The sequence below is a fragment of the Vespa mandarinia genome, chromosome 11 (assembly GCF_050613455.1).
Source record: "Vespa mandarinia isolate Hongniang chromosome 11, ASM5061345v1, whole genome shotgun sequence".
Lineage (NCBI taxonomy): Eukaryota > Metazoa > Arthropoda > Insecta > Hymenoptera > Vespidae > Vespa > Vespa mandarinia.
Genome location: NC_140820.1, coordinates 6,572,091 through 6,587,500, shown reverse-complemented (window position 1 = coordinate 6,587,500; position 15,410 = coordinate 6,572,091). Strand labels below are relative to the sequence as shown.

Here is a 15,410-nt window from a genome sequence, read left to right as displayed (position 1 = left end):
GAGGGCTATGATTAAATTCAAAATTTTTTTGTGATAATTAGTATTTGTCTACTATTTAACATACGCATACATTTTAGGTGTTTTCCTTGCTGCCTGTAATTTTGTTATATTAATATCTTTGGGTTTTGCTCTACATTTATTTCAAATAACTAACATATTGATATTTTTTATATTTTATTCTATAAATTTTGCTAAAATAATTCTTTGAATCATCTTTTTGAGTTCCTAACGATATAAACAAAAGAAATATAGATTTGTTTCTTTTTATTTGTTACATGTTTTTTGCTCTATCTGGGTGCAGCAAGGTATCTGGTGTTTCTAATCAATGCTGACAAATGTATCAGATGTTACAGTTAATTCTTTGTATTTATTATAAAATATGTAAATTATATATTCCAGACAGAACTAACTTGCCAGAGGATACAGGAATTTGAAACTCAAGCCTCTTCGGATTTAGAACTACGTAATAACAAAATTGATGAATTAAATAGAGTAAGTAAAAAGTTTATGCCATCGCAATATGTGCAATGAAAATGACTGTTCTTGATATTTATTTCAATATTAATTATGTCAACATATATATATACGTATTCTTTTTACAGACGACAGATGAACTTAGGCATCAAATGGCTAATCAACAAAAAATTATTGAGCAGCACAAATCCCATATAAATAAGTGTATAGACGTTGTAAAGAAGTTATTAAAAGAAAAATCAAACATAGAAAAAAAGGAGGCTAGGCAAAAGTGTATGCAAAATAGACTGAGGTTGGGACAATTTGTGACACAGAGGGTAGGTGCGACGTTTCAAGAAAATTGGACGGATGGTTATGCATTTCAAGAATTAGCTCGAAGACAAGAAGAAATTGCAACCGAGCGAGAAGAGATTGATAGACAGAAGAAATTGTTGCTCAAAAAGAGGCCATCCAATAGTGAAACAAGTAGGAAGCGTAGTCAGCCACAACCTTCTTTGCATAATGGAACTGAAGCTACATTCTTAAAACCAGATGCTGTACCTGGTTCTTATACGTGGCAAGAGTATTATGAAGCCGATGAAATACTCAAGGTATTTATTTATATATATATATTTCTTTGAGAATAAACAACAATAAATATGGATCAATATAATTTTTAGTTGCGGCAAAGTGCGTTGAAGAAAGAAGACGCAGATTTGCAATTAGAAATGGAAAAATTAGAAAGGGAACGAAATTTACACATCAGAGAGTTGAAGCGTATTCATAATGAGGACCAATCGCGATTCAATTCTCATCCTGTATTGAATGAACGTTACCTTTTACTAATGTTATTGGGAAAGGGTGGTTTCAGTGAAGTGCATAAGGTATTAAACATAATTTTGATATATATTTTTTCAAGAATTTTATGATCCACTTTCATCTTCTTTTATTTTATACATTTTATTACTTTCTTAACGCAGGCATTTGATTTAAAAGAGCAACGGTATGTCGCTTGTAAGGTGCATCAATTAAATAAAGACTGGAAAGAAGATAAAAAGGCTAATTATATAAAGTACGTAAAAAATCGAATGACATTAACTACAAATAACATAATATAATATAATATATATATTTATTTATTATATTATCCTTATTTATAATATACATAACATATTTAACATATTCTTTACTAAAAATAGGCACGCATTACGGGAATATAACATACATAAAGCTCTTGATCATCCACGTGTTGTAAAATTGTACGATGTGTTTGAAATTGATGCCAATTCCTTTTGTACTGTCTTGGAATATTGCGATGGACATGATTTAGATTTTTACCTCAAACAGGTACAAATAGTATTTTCTTTTTTGTACTTTTTTTTGTTTTGATTTTTTTTTATTTTTATAATGGATCGGATTAAGAAAAGTTATATTTTTCCTTTGATAGCATAAAACTATACCAGAAAGGGAGGCAAGGTCGATCGTCATGCAAGTAGTATCGGCATTAAAATATCTTAATGAAATAAAACCACCGGTCATACATTACGATCTAAAGCCAGGTTTGTGCGAATTAAAGCATTCCACTTTATAGTATTAAAGCATTAAAACAATGTATTTTATATATTATCTTTTTTATAGGTAATATATTACTCACAGAAGGTAATGTCTGTGGAGAAATAAAAATTACTGACTTTGGATTGAGTAAAGTTATGGATGAAGAAAATTACAATCCTGATCATGGTATGGACCTTACATCCCAGGGTGCTGGTACTTATTGGTACGTATTTTTGTTCATTATTTTCTTATCAAAATAAATACTTCAAATGTTTGTTTATCCAATGTAAAATTGATTTATTAGGTACCTTCCACCCGAATGTTTTGTCATTGGAAAAAATCCTCCCAAAATATCATCAAAAGTTGATGTATGGAGCGTGGGGGTTATATTCTACCAATGCCTTTATGGTAAAAAGGTAATTTAAATTAATAATTCAAATCAAATCCATTATTGTCAAATAGTAATATTGTTAGTAAAAACGATATTTAATATTTCACAGCCATTTGGACACAACCAATCGCAAGCTACAATTTTAGAAGAAAATACCATACTGAAGGCGACTGAAGTTCAGTTTGCGAATAAACCAACCGTTAGCAACGAAGCAAAGGTAGGGATTGATCGAATAATACTTGAAAGAGATATTGTTTTTCTCATCATAGAGATCAGTATTTTATTGGGATTGTGTTACAGAGTTTCATAAGAAGCTGCCTAGCGTATAGGAAAGAAGAACGTATAGATGTACTGACACTAGCTAGACACGAATACCTGCAACCTCCTGTGCCAAAACATGGCCGTCAAGCGAACAGTCAGCAACAGCAGCAACAACAACAAATTCAGCAACAGCAGCAGAGCTCCTTTACTGTTGGCATGTTTAGTGGTATGAACGCGTCGAGCAGTTCGTAGTGGAAATGGACTAAAGACGAATATCTTCGATATGCTATTACATGCCAAATCTTGAGCACTGAACTGCGCACCATCTCATCTTAGGAAAATAACGATCGCTATAACCAATTGTAAATACTAAACCGGATACTATCACCATCACTACCACCACCTTCACCGTCATCACCACCATTACCACTACCATCACCACTACTACCATCATTACTACCACCACACCACCACCACCACCATACCGCCACAACTATACTTACAGGTCGTCTCATAGGACATTGCAAGAGAGATGCGAGACTGGTCGTCGCAAGTCCAGAAGCTTGCGTCTTTCTACAAGCCACGCTACATTATTCAGCATAACAAAAATGTTGTGTTCGTAAATATTCAATTGTATTATCGTTCCTTGTATCAAAACAGTGGGCTGACTTGATAATAGTGTTTAAAAGAATGGAAGGAAACGGATAAACATGTGATAAGTCATTGTGAATTAAAAAGTGAAGTTTAAACTAAAGAGGAGAGTAAGCGAAAAGGATATAAAAGATGATGGAATCCAGTGGAAGTGATTTACTCGGTGAAAAGGGAAAGAGAAAGGGAAAAAGAAAAAAAAAAGAAAACAGAGGGCAACGAATGATAAAAATGCAGCGCGTCAAAAGAGTAAGAGACTGTGCTCTTGCGGAGACGTTCCTCTCTTCTGAAGTTACGTATGCGTGAATGAGTGTGATGAAAGATTGTTAAATCTAGCGTGCGTGTATATATTTATACTATATATATATATACTAATAAATCCGATATAATATATATATATGGTGTAAAGAAAAAGGACAGCATTGACAGTGGGAAGACAACTGTGGTGGCTCTATCCTCGCATGACCTCCGTGCAGTCAGGTATTCCATGAATACTTGACTACACATCATGTTACTTTATTCAAATATTAACATTATTACTTATATCATGACTAATAACAATTAACATACATAAACACGAGGAGATTTGGTTGGTTGTTCCTATTCTGAAACGAGTGGGCTTTACCTATACTGGAACGATTAGTTTGAGAATTAAATGGAAAGAGTGGCGATGCTCCCAAAGTATAAAAACAAAAAAAAATCGTATAGGATCACGGTCCACCACTTGCACCCCCCTCCCTTCACCTCCCGTTCATAAATATATTTTAAATTGAGAATTTTCTAACTCGCGGTTAAAAAACGTGTTTTTCCTTTCTAATCGTGGACACATCAACATATTATTGCGGCCATCTCCGTGCTAAATCAATTCGTATTTATCGGGCATTAAAATTTGTAAGGTAAGAATCGTAATATTGTACCGACCTGATCATTATTTCTTTACTCATAATTTGTTTTATATATGTACGTTATATAGAGATAATTATGAAATAGAAGACTAAGTTATTTTATCAAGTGCCCTTGCTTTGTATTATAGTCGTGTCTGTCGACAAACTGCAGCTTTGGGGAGTAATAGAAAGAAGTTGTTAAAATGTTGTAAGTTGTTGGTACAATGTGGGCACGGTATTGATGACACAATACCAACGTGATTGGCAAAGTATGGTCAGAGGAGAATACATTACAAGTCTGAACAGAGTCTGCTACTAGATCCATCGCTTAATATTTTAAAAGCCAATCAACTATTTCCCTTTCCTTTCTCCTACACTCTTCTTTAATAACTAATCCTATTATTCAAGAAAAACGCATACTTATTATTTCTTTTTCTCAAACACGCTAAAAATGGCTTTTCATTAAGACTAAGTTACAAAATTGCCTCAGAGATTTCTTATTTATATTTTTTAATACTTTTTAAAGCTAATATTTATTCAAATAAATTGATTCTTTTTAAACAATTTATTCATTCTTTATAAAATATGCACTTTATTAGAGATTAATGATAAATATGTATTATTAGATATCATTAAGAAATCAAAAATAATCAATATATTCGTATAAATATTGACTTTGAATTCAGCCTCTCTGTCGCATTAAATCATGTATTACATATTTTTATTTCTTCATTGAATATAAAGATTTTCTGTTCTTGAAGAATATCGGAAAGCCTTTTTTAGATGACAAAAATATTCACTTTTTCTTTTTTTTTGCAAATAAAACTAAGCAAGTGGAAATCATAAATTATTCTTAAAAAAAAATCCATTAAGTAAACATATACTTTTGCAAATTTGATCCGGTAACTTGTATCGAGAAAAGAGGATTAAATGAGCAATTTACTTTACATCTTTTACAAAAGCCATTAATATGCATTTATTCAAATCAATATCAGAGGTAGCGTTTATGTTCTGCGGAAAGAACAATTTTGCATTTGTATATATCGAAGAACTTTAACAACGGATAATAAATTAATAAATAACGCGTGCATTCGTGTATTGGAGAAAAGTTATATATATATAAAAAAATCCGAGACGTTTTTTTTACTAATAATTCAAAATATACACACACAAACGAATTAGAATATATGATCTTTTTTTGTGGAGTGAACTACAAGATAGTATTAATTTCATAGAGCAAAATTGTAATTCGAGTACAGTCGGGTAAAGTATTATTATCGTAAATGACACGACAGCCATCGCAATATAAATAACATCGGATATTTTTTATCGCCCTTACGTGTTAGCATAGTCATGATCTTTCTCATAATTACCAACAGGAATTGTGTCGAGGATGGTGTATGAAACGTTATAGCAATAAAATTACGTATTTGTGTATAATTTAAAGTTAGTAAACTTATTGATTACATACAATACTTGTATCAGAATATATATATATACACCCTATTTTATCGAAAAAAGAAAACAGAACATACACCTCACATATATATATTTTAAAATACCGGAATTCTTTTTAAGAAACAAAAATTGAATTTTTTTTTATAGTTAAATATATTTATTGCTCTATATCTAGTTAGAGATTACTCGCACACTTTTTATTTGTCATTAAAATCTTTCAAATCCCTACTTTGCTATTTGTATGCAATTCTTTGATATTTTAATTCATACTTCAATATTAAGAAATTAATATATTTTTTAGAAAGAAACAGAATGAAGATAATCGTAAAGGGATAAATTTTAGGAGTAAAAAGGAATTTTATAGCAGTGCAGTATCCACAAGATATGGAAGAATGGGATCTTCATTTGATAACGGGAAGCTACTATGTACAAGTAGGTAATGACAATATTATCGTTTAAAATAATGAAGAACTTTTTATTAAAGTAAAATTTTTAAGGTGTAGAATAAAATATTCGCAAATTGTGCGAAATTTTCGAAAGTTTTTCCAAAAAAGAATTAAGAGATTGAAAGGATTTTAATAATAGCTCTTTGCATTTTTACGATAGTGTGTGACGAAAGTAATAAAAATGGAAATATGAAAATGTCCATATATTTTATTACATGTATGGCGCATTAATTATATAGGAGTAATGTTACTCAATAATGTCATGTGTGTAAGAACGTCATCCTTATCAAATAATCTCTATTACTTTTATAAGGAGAAGCAAAATTAAAAGATACAATAATGAAAAATAAAAGATTCATTATCTATTTAGTTTGTTTTGTATATCATAAATGAATATTACATACACATGACATAATGGATTGTGCGCCGTGTTTTCTTACAACATTTCAATGAGTTATACAATGTTAATTTAATATTAAATCTAAAGTTTTTAATTACCTACACGTTTGTGTAATGAGCTTAGAGTATACTGTTGTCTTTGTTCTGCACATAGTCGTCCATTGGATAAAACTTTGAAATCAGTTTAAAATGATTTTGAACATGATGTTCTCTTACTCTATGCCCATATACAATTAATTATAATTACAATATTCATTGCAACTGTGCCTTCTTTGACATTTCCAAAGACGTAAGAAACCACAAAAATACTAAAACTTGGCCTCCATGCCAATTCAGATCTACCTTTTCTCTCTCCCTTAATTTATATAGGCAGTCTTCGTAATTTACAGTTTTTTCTTTTTTTCTTTCTTTTTTTCTTTTTTGAGAAATTTACCACGTTAATACAATTAATCTGAATCACTTTCTTCGTCCGATTTAAGTGCGTAAGAAACTGGTTTCCGATTACGTGCACTATTTTTTCTTATGGGTACTACAGGCGATGATTCCACTGTATTCTCGCTTTCGGAGTCTGATTTTTTCATCCGTTTTTTATTCTATAAAAATAAATATTTAAAAATAATACAATTTTGTTGTACTATGTAATAGTATAACAATTTGTAAAAATACGTACAGGTTTCGTTTTAGTCGCTAATGAATTATCATCATTTTCAGAATCTGAAGATTTGAGTTTCTTCTTCAATTGACGCTTCGTTGCCTTTGCACCCCCATTTTCAGCTTTTTTCTTCGATGGAACTAAAGTGATATTATATTGAAAATAAAATTAAAAATGTGTAATACATATATAACGATATTTTAAATATAAGTCGCATTAATTTTACCTTTTTTTGGTGGTGTAAACATTACCAAAGAACTATCTTCACCTGAAGAAGATATAACAGGTTTTTGTGATTTGTCAGGAGTATTTCCAACTAAACTATCAAAAAGTTCCTCTGGACTCGCTGTAATAAAGAAATTAATAAACCTTGATGGAATATTGAGATAATTCATAATAATTTATGTAGTTAAAAATAATATTATTTAAGTTGATTAATATATTAATAAAAAATGTGTTTAATCACATTTAGGTGGCGGTGGTTTCTTGTCTATTTTGAAATCATCATCAGAATCGCTAAGTGCTATTGTAGGAGGTTTCGGTTTCCTCCTAAAAAAAAAAGTTATAAAAATTTCGATCATTAATAGTCTTCGTATAATAATTTTGATATATTTTTTAATATTATGACGTTGAATATCGTTAATTAAATTATTTAATCTATTTTTTTTATTTATTTCATATTAAATATAATTTTCGAATCAACATGCATACTCACACTTGTTCAGAATCAGATGACAAACTATAAAGATTTTCACTAGCAGCATCCGATTCGTCACTACTAAGAGCATAATTCCTTTTAGCTGCAATTTAAATAGAAAGTCAATTTTAAAATAAACATTAATTTGTTAAATAAATATTATATATTAAAATATATTTTAATAAAGTATATAATTTTTTCATACATGCAGCTGCTCTTCGTGGCGAACGCACTGGTGAAATACTATCAAAATCAATTTCGTTACTGTCAAATTCGTTGCTATCGGAATCTGAATCCTTCTTCTTTGATTTCTTCAAAGGTTTAAATGACAGTGTTGTCTGTTTCATTCCTAATTATCAAAAAATATTGTAAAAAATATATATAAAATTAATCTAATCATAACTTTCTGTAATAGTTTAATATTATATAAAAAAAGTCACTTCACCTTTTTTAGCACCTGATTTTTTCTCAACTTTAATATTGAGTTTCTCATCGATAGGTTTATTAGATTCCACGAGAGCATCAAACTCATCTTTTTCTTCAGTTAGTTCTTTTTTAATCTATAAAAGATTAAATATAATGTAAAAAAATAAAAAAGTAAAAAAAAAATAAAAGAAACATCAATATAATTTTGTTAATAAGTAAGAAAGACTTACTTTTGGCTGTCTCTTAATTCCTTCTTTTTTGTCCTTTGATACAATATCTGCCTTTTCTATTTTCTTTTTTAATTCAGTATCAATTACAGGAACTATTCTACGAGTATCCTCTTGTTTGTAGAACTTTGCTGGTGGTTTTTTGATATTTTGACGTGATTTATTTTCTTCTTTCTTTTCTTTCTCTTCTACCTAAAAATCAAATATAAATATAAGAATAATTTTAATACTATCTAAATTGTTACGATTAAATAATATAGACATATAATTACTTTATTTAATTCGCTTAGTAAATTATCCAAATCTTCTTTCCAAAGAGAAATAGGTGTACGAGCTTGCAATCTCTTTAATTCTGCTATTTTTTCATCTCTTTGACGTAGGATATCATCCTTTTTCTCTTTTGTCAAGGACCACAGAGTCATGCCCAAAAGATAATCGAAATTATTTTTTTGTATCATAGCTGATGAGGATGGTGTATCTTCAGTTATTTCTTCAGCAACTTCCTCCTAAAGATTAGTAAAAAATGAAGTTATTATCCATATGTAGATATGTATATACCATTATAAGAGATCAACAGATAAATACAAGTGATTTTTTTTCTTATGACTTACTTCATCTTCCTTTTGTAGCAATAAATATATTTGATCAATATAGGCATATGCATTTATGATATTTATTTAATACATAAACTATGTATTATATGATTACTTACCAAGACTGCTTCTCTATTTTGAGTTAATTTCCATGCAAGGACAGGATCAGATTCGTAATTACGTCTTGCTAATTCAGCTATCATATCTTTTTTCTTTTTATTTTCAATTACCAAGGTACCATCACATTTTTCTAGAATAAAGCGAGCTTGATTTGATAATTTTCCTGCTTCTGCTTGCAAAATACCCTCTAAATAATCTTTCCTTTTATGATACGCTTCCAATCTAATTTTGTAAAAATTCTTTAATATTTGAGTGACACTTTCATATTTCTGAAGACATCGATTTTCATCAAATGCACACTGCAATAAAAATATATGTTGTTTGCTCTTATTCTTTACAATAAATCTTAGAACAAATGTTAATATATTTTACCATAGATGTTATAGACATTGTCGATTGCAATTTAAAAGCTTTATGAAGACCATCTCTTTCTAATTCCAGTAATTTATCACGATTTAATATTACTATAAAATGTACAGTTGTATCTGTGTAATATTCTTTATAATCTCTGTAGAAATCAAAAATGTGTAAAAATAAACATATATGTACACTGTACAATATATTATTTTTATCAATATATGATATAACTTACGTAATAACTGCAGGTATTTTTTCAGTACCATGTAACATAGGTTCTAATACTGTCTCTTTGTAAGTTTGTGTCCACATTCCAATTGGAAGTTCTGTAATTTCTACTTTGTCTGGTCCTATTACAGATATTTCACCGCTACAGATATAACGATACTCTCCACAAGTTTCAATTACACCCGTAAAATTTTTGTAGTATGGTATCTACAAAACATAATTATAAATTATAGATTGAATATTAATAGATTTTTACAAACTTATTATTTTTAAATATTACCATTGGTTTAGGATCTCCACCCTCCATCATACGGAATAAATTTTCTATGATTTCACGAGGATTATAATTTGGAATTTTTGTCATCCATCCTGTACCTATACCATCTGCACCATTTACCAATACCATTGGTATTACAGGAACATAATATACTGGCTCAATTTTTTGATTATCATCATATTCATGTGCAAGAAGTGGATCGTCGTGTTTATGAAATATAAATCTTGCTAGTGGACTATAAGTAGAAATATATATATAAATATAATAAAATTATAATTTTTGTTTAATGTTACATATCAACATAATTTTTGATCAAATATACAAACCTAAGCATCGTGAAGATATATCGAGCACTTGCAGCATCTTTACCTCCTGTAAGTCTTGTACCAAACTGACCAATAGGCTGAAGTATGTTGATATTGTTACTTCCCACAAAATTTTGAGCCAAGTTGATTATAGTAGCCATAAGAGACACTTCACCATGATGATAAGCCGAATGTTCCGCAACTGAACCAGCTAACTGTGCAACTTTTACTTCACGTTTATCATTACGTTTCAAACATGTAAAAAGTACTTTTCTTTGTCCAGGTTTAAATCCATCCACCATACTAGGTATAGATCGCACGTTATCATAATTACTATATAGCACTAATTCAACATTTATAAAGTCTGAAAAAGATACTGTACGAGTATCTTTCTCATAAAGATAACGTTCACCTAAACCAATCTCTTTCCGTCTCTTTGTTTCGTCCATATGATTCACTAACCATTCTTTACGTTGATCAACACATTTTTTACTAAATGCCATAATAATATTTTGATCATCTTGATCACCATCATATCGAAACCGAATTCTGTGTCTGGTCATATTTTCAAAGTACTCCTTTGCCTCTTTGGCAGTAGAAGTACCCAAACCTATTTAGAATAATTTAAATGTCTATATATATTGTTTCTTATAATATAAAAAGATACAAACTGTAAAAATGAAAACCTTTGTAGTATTTGATTTTATATGTATGAAAATTCTCTGTTTCTTTTTTCCATGCTTCAAATTCTGGCAATGAAAAGAATGATAATACTTGATTTCCTTTTGATGCCTTTACGATTGGTGTAATGAATTCTTCAATGAAGTTAAGTTTTAGTAAAGATGGCCAATTGTGATGAATAAAATTAATTAAAAGACCCTTTATATGTGAACCATCCTAAAGATATATATATATAATATAACATTCTGTAAACATATTACTTGGCTTATCGAATGCAATAAAAGTTTTAAAAAATATGTACCAACCTGATCTTGATCAGTCATAATCATCATTTTACCATAACGAAGTGTTTTAAGATCATCCCGAGATTCATACTTTTTTTTATATTGAAGACCAAGAATTTTTATCAAATTGTTGATCTCTGCATTTTCCAAAATTTGCTTATGCGTTGCTTCTCTTACATTCAATATTTTACCTATGATGAATATATGTAAATAATTATAAAAATGATAATATAGAACTTATAATTTTTATAAAGTATTAGACGTACCTCTTAATGGAAATATACCATACTTATCTCTACCTACAGCAGCTATTCCTGATACAGCCATTGTTTTAGCTGAATCTCCCTCAGTTAATATTAGAGTACATTCTAATGATTTATTTGTTCCAGCATCATTAGCATCTTCCAACTTAGGAATACCTTAAAATAATTCATACTTTAATATGTTAGTACTATCATATTTAATTACATTTTAATATCTTTTTTGTAATACATTTATTATGAAATTGACGTAATTTAATGAATAACACCTTGAAGTTTTCTTTGTTTTGATTTAGGTCCCAATTTTTGCAGTTGGCTATCAGCCTTAAATTTGGCCCATGTTAAAACTGATTCTACAATGCCAATTTTCATTACCTATAAATCAATTAAATGATTATACAAATATTATTAATTTGTATAAATAAAACCATACTCATAGTATATTACATAATACTCACAGTTGTAATGAATTTATCAGTTAATACACATTTAGAACCAAAACTTTTTTGTTGTAAAGTCATGTGTTCCTTAGTCTGGGAATCAAATGAAGGATTATTGATGAGACAATTTATAAAAATCCATAAATGATTTTTGATTTGGAATGGTTTGATGGTTATTCCAGCTTTGTTTTTCTTTTTTAAAGTTTCTGTCAATTGTTTTACTATCAAATCTGTAACATGGTCTACATGGCGGCCACCCTGTTGATTAAATTAATAGTATAATAAATTTGATTTTATATGTTGATGTTATATTTACAAATATATAAAAAAATGTATAGAAAAATTTTAATAAATAAAGAAAAATATATGTACCTTCGTCGTTGCAATACTATTTACAAATGACATTTGCTGGAAACCTTTGTCAGATAAAGTTACTGCTACTTCCCAACGAGCTCCACAAGCTTCATAAGCTATTTTCAATGGGTTACCAGTATCATCTTCTTTTCCTTTAATATAACAATCGACATAATCTTTAAAATTTTTCACAGGTACTCTAACGCCATTAAGATAAACTTTCACGCCTCTTGTAGATGCTGCTACATCATATGCTCGACGCGACATAAGAGATACTATATCATCATCTAAAGAATCCATTTTGAATTTTGATAAATCTGGAGAAAATGTTACTTTTGTAAAATCTTCTCCATGAAAATCTTTAATTCGAGGTTCACTGGCTTTCCCCATATTATCACCCCATGTCTACAAAACAAACAGATTATTGAGTTTTTATGTTTTAATGAAATCTCTATAACATTACAATTATCATATTTGATATTCTATCAATGTTACTCACTTGTTTTAAACATTTTTTATATTCTTTAGATGCAGTTTCAACAGTGAAACGATGACTAAAAATATTACACAATTTTGCACCATAACCGTTTCTTCCTCCAGTTACTTTTTCTTCCTCATCATCGTAATTTGATGATGTTAATAAATGGCCAAAAATCATAGTGGGTACATACATATTCTCTTCCTTGTGTATCACAACAGGAATTCCTTTTCCATTATTCCAGACAGATATAGTATTATTTTCTCTACAATGCGATTATATATATATATATATATACATATATATATGCATAATGTTTCTTAAAATAATTCTGTAGAAGACATAAATTTATTAATATTTATTTACGAAGTATACTTACGCATCTATATCAACCTTAATAGTATCCATTTTTGGATCTCGTTGCTTATTATCAGCGGCATTTACCAAAATTTCATCAAATATTTTATATAATCCAGGAACAAATTTGATATCTTTTTGTATCATCATTTCTTTTTCTTTGTCATAAACCCACATAAGTTCAGTAGTGCTTTCAACAGATCCAATGTATGTATCTGGACGCAATAGAATATGCTCCAGTTGTGTTTTCTTCTGGTAAATTCCTTCAATGGTCTTTTTCTTGAGATTACCAGGTTGATTTCCATTTTCAACAGCTGTACTCATTTTAATGTGATATGTTTTTATGTACCTGTAAATTCATATAAAACAAAATAAAGAATTGACTAGATTAAGATAATACAAGAAGGTTTATATTAAATAGTCAATATAAATCTCATATATACATTATTATTTTACAATATGAGTACCTTTTATTTTCTATAAATGAACATAAATTTCATATGTTCTATGATTGCGGCAAAAGCAATGATTTAGTATAATTGATTATAACAAAATAATAATTATGTATAATTAACAATAAACTTAATAATAAAACTAATTAATGATTTAATTCATATATATTATATGTGTATCCTTAGTTCTCAAATGACATTTTATATCAAATCTGACTCAATAAATAAAAATCAATTAATCACAGCTCAATTACAGTAATTATTATCAAGAGATGCCACAGACAAAAAAAATCGTAATTAATCCTTGCGTTTTCTTAGGCTCGAACCAAGAATTTTATTTACTAAATCATTTCCTACCCTAAATAAGTCTTAATAATATGGCGGGAAAATGTCTTCATCTAATTGGCCAAGAACTCCAGGGGACGCCAATTTGCAAGCAAACACCTGCTTTTTGAAAACGAAAGGTACACAGAAAAATACATAAAATATAATGAGGATTCATATACGTCGCAAAAACTAGAAAATTATTCTTCACATATCTCACCTTTAGTGTTTTTGCCTTAAAAATTCGTTTGGTGAAGTAGCGTCGGTAACGGAAAGTCGTATAATCACACGATGCCATTCATTGTGGTTATAATTAATGATTGGCATAGCACAGGCACTGATACTCATCCGGTACACCGTAGCCGATATAACTTTCTTCCTTTATATCAATAATATATTTACTTAAAGATAGTATTAAACTTAATTGAGGCCTTATTATTTTTTTTTACTAACTTTCAACACAAATAGCTACAAAGTACGACAATTTTCTTTCGTTGCAATCGTTGCAACCAACCAGTCACTTTGGCGCTACAATCGTTTCAGAATAACATCATTAAAATACTTAAAACCCTGCTAATATCTATTGAAACAAATAATACACGAAACAAAAATCAATGCTAACAATTTCTTGTTTTTATAGAATATCGATATCATTCAAACATGAATAGCAGTTATGTTGATTTGATAATTAATAAAAATAATTTTAATACATAGCAAATTAAAATCTTTGCTTATATATTTATATATATTAAATATAGAAAAAAAATAACAAATGTATTTTAACATTCTCATTGAAAGTATATTATAAAATAGCATTAAATTATTCAAAAAATTCAAATTAGCATTAATTACATAAGATATAATAAGTATGTACAACATAATGAGAAGCTTAAATTTTAAATAAAGTATTTAAATTGTAATTAATGTATAACACTTAAAGTTACTTAATAAGTAAGATAAATGGAAAGAAAGGTAAAACAGTCGAAGAAATTTATTTTTTGCAATAAATGTATTTTTTTTTCTTTTTCGCTTACTTAAAACTAGAAATAGCAATAGTGGATTTATAGCAGTAGCAGCAATGAATATAATATTTATAATTATAATATCTATAGTTAACATATCTCCATAAAATTATATTAATAATTATAGTTGTAATCGTCATGATCATTCATTTATATACATGTATATATGAAGATATGCATACACATACGAAAGCATGCAATTATGCACGGGAATCATCATAAGTGTACGCATATATTTCACGATCTAATTTTTGTTTTTCATACGAAATCTTATATGTATGTATCAATTTAATTCACGTGATCTTTCATCCTGAATATTTCAGGATTGTGACTTAGAATCTAATTTTTTCATGATTTTGAACGAGGAAGTGATCGCCTGCAT

The 15,410-nt window shown here is 28.9% G+C and overlaps 2 protein-coding genes across 24 annotated transcripts in view; one reads left to right on the top strand and one right to left on the bottom strand.

The window, feature by feature from the left end:
• Tlk (Tousled-like kinase) overlaps positions 1-4,499 on the top strand; it is a 55,421-nt gene extending 50,922 nt beyond the window's left edge. For all 22 annotated transcript variants that reach the window (XM_035865583.2, XM_035865596.2, XM_035865586.2 and 19 more), the window contains 10 exons: positions 400-492; positions 603-1,064; positions 1,134-1,337; positions 1,434-1,525; positions 1,653-1,800; positions 1,901-2,012; positions 2,092-2,230; positions 2,312-2,423; positions 2,508-2,615; positions 2,699-4,499. In XM_035865583.2, coding sequence (XP_035721476.1) covers positions 400-492; positions 603-1,064; positions 1,134-1,337; positions 1,434-1,525; positions 1,653-1,800; positions 1,901-2,012; positions 2,092-2,230; positions 2,312-2,423; positions 2,508-2,615; positions 2,699-2,911 — 1,683 coding nt within the window. In that variant the 3' untranslated portion in view covers positions 2,912-4,499. The remainder of the gene's footprint in view (positions 1-399; positions 493-602; positions 1,065-1,133; positions 1,338-1,433; positions 1,526-1,652; positions 1,801-1,900; positions 2,013-2,091; positions 2,231-2,311; positions 2,424-2,507; positions 2,616-2,698) is intronic.
• A 147-nt stretch (positions 4,500-4,646) lies between these two features.
• Positions 4,647-14,529, bottom strand: Top2 (DNA topoisomerase 2). Of its 2 annotated transcripts, XM_085660057.1 has the most exons (24): positions 14,227-14,529; positions 13,698-14,126; positions 13,253-13,579; positions 12,895-13,138; positions 12,414-12,800; positions 12,060-12,299; positions 11,871-11,976; positions 11,608-11,760; positions 11,363-11,532; positions 11,063-11,273; positions 10,398-10,986; positions 10,075-10,306; positions 9,802-10,001; positions 9,582-9,717; positions 9,209-9,508; positions 8,769-9,002; positions 8,500-8,688; positions 8,289-8,403; positions 8,049-8,192; positions 7,862-7,946; positions 7,613-7,695; positions 7,373-7,492; positions 7,165-7,286; positions 4,647-7,087 (listed from the first exon to the last, which is right to left on the bottom strand). In XM_085660057.1, exons 3-24 carry the CDS (start codon positions 13,552-13,554, stop codon positions 6,941-6,943), a joined length of 4,509 nt encoding a protein of 1,502 aa, XP_085516183.1. In that variant the 5' UTR covers positions 13,555-13,579; positions 13,698-14,126; positions 14,227-14,529; the 3' UTR covers positions 4,647-6,940. The 2 variants fall into 2 exon arrangements, with proteins under 2 accessions (XP_085516183.1, XP_035721471.2); XM_035865578.2 differs by lacking the exon at positions 13,698-14,126.
• Positions 14,530-15,410: the final 881 nt, after the last annotated feature.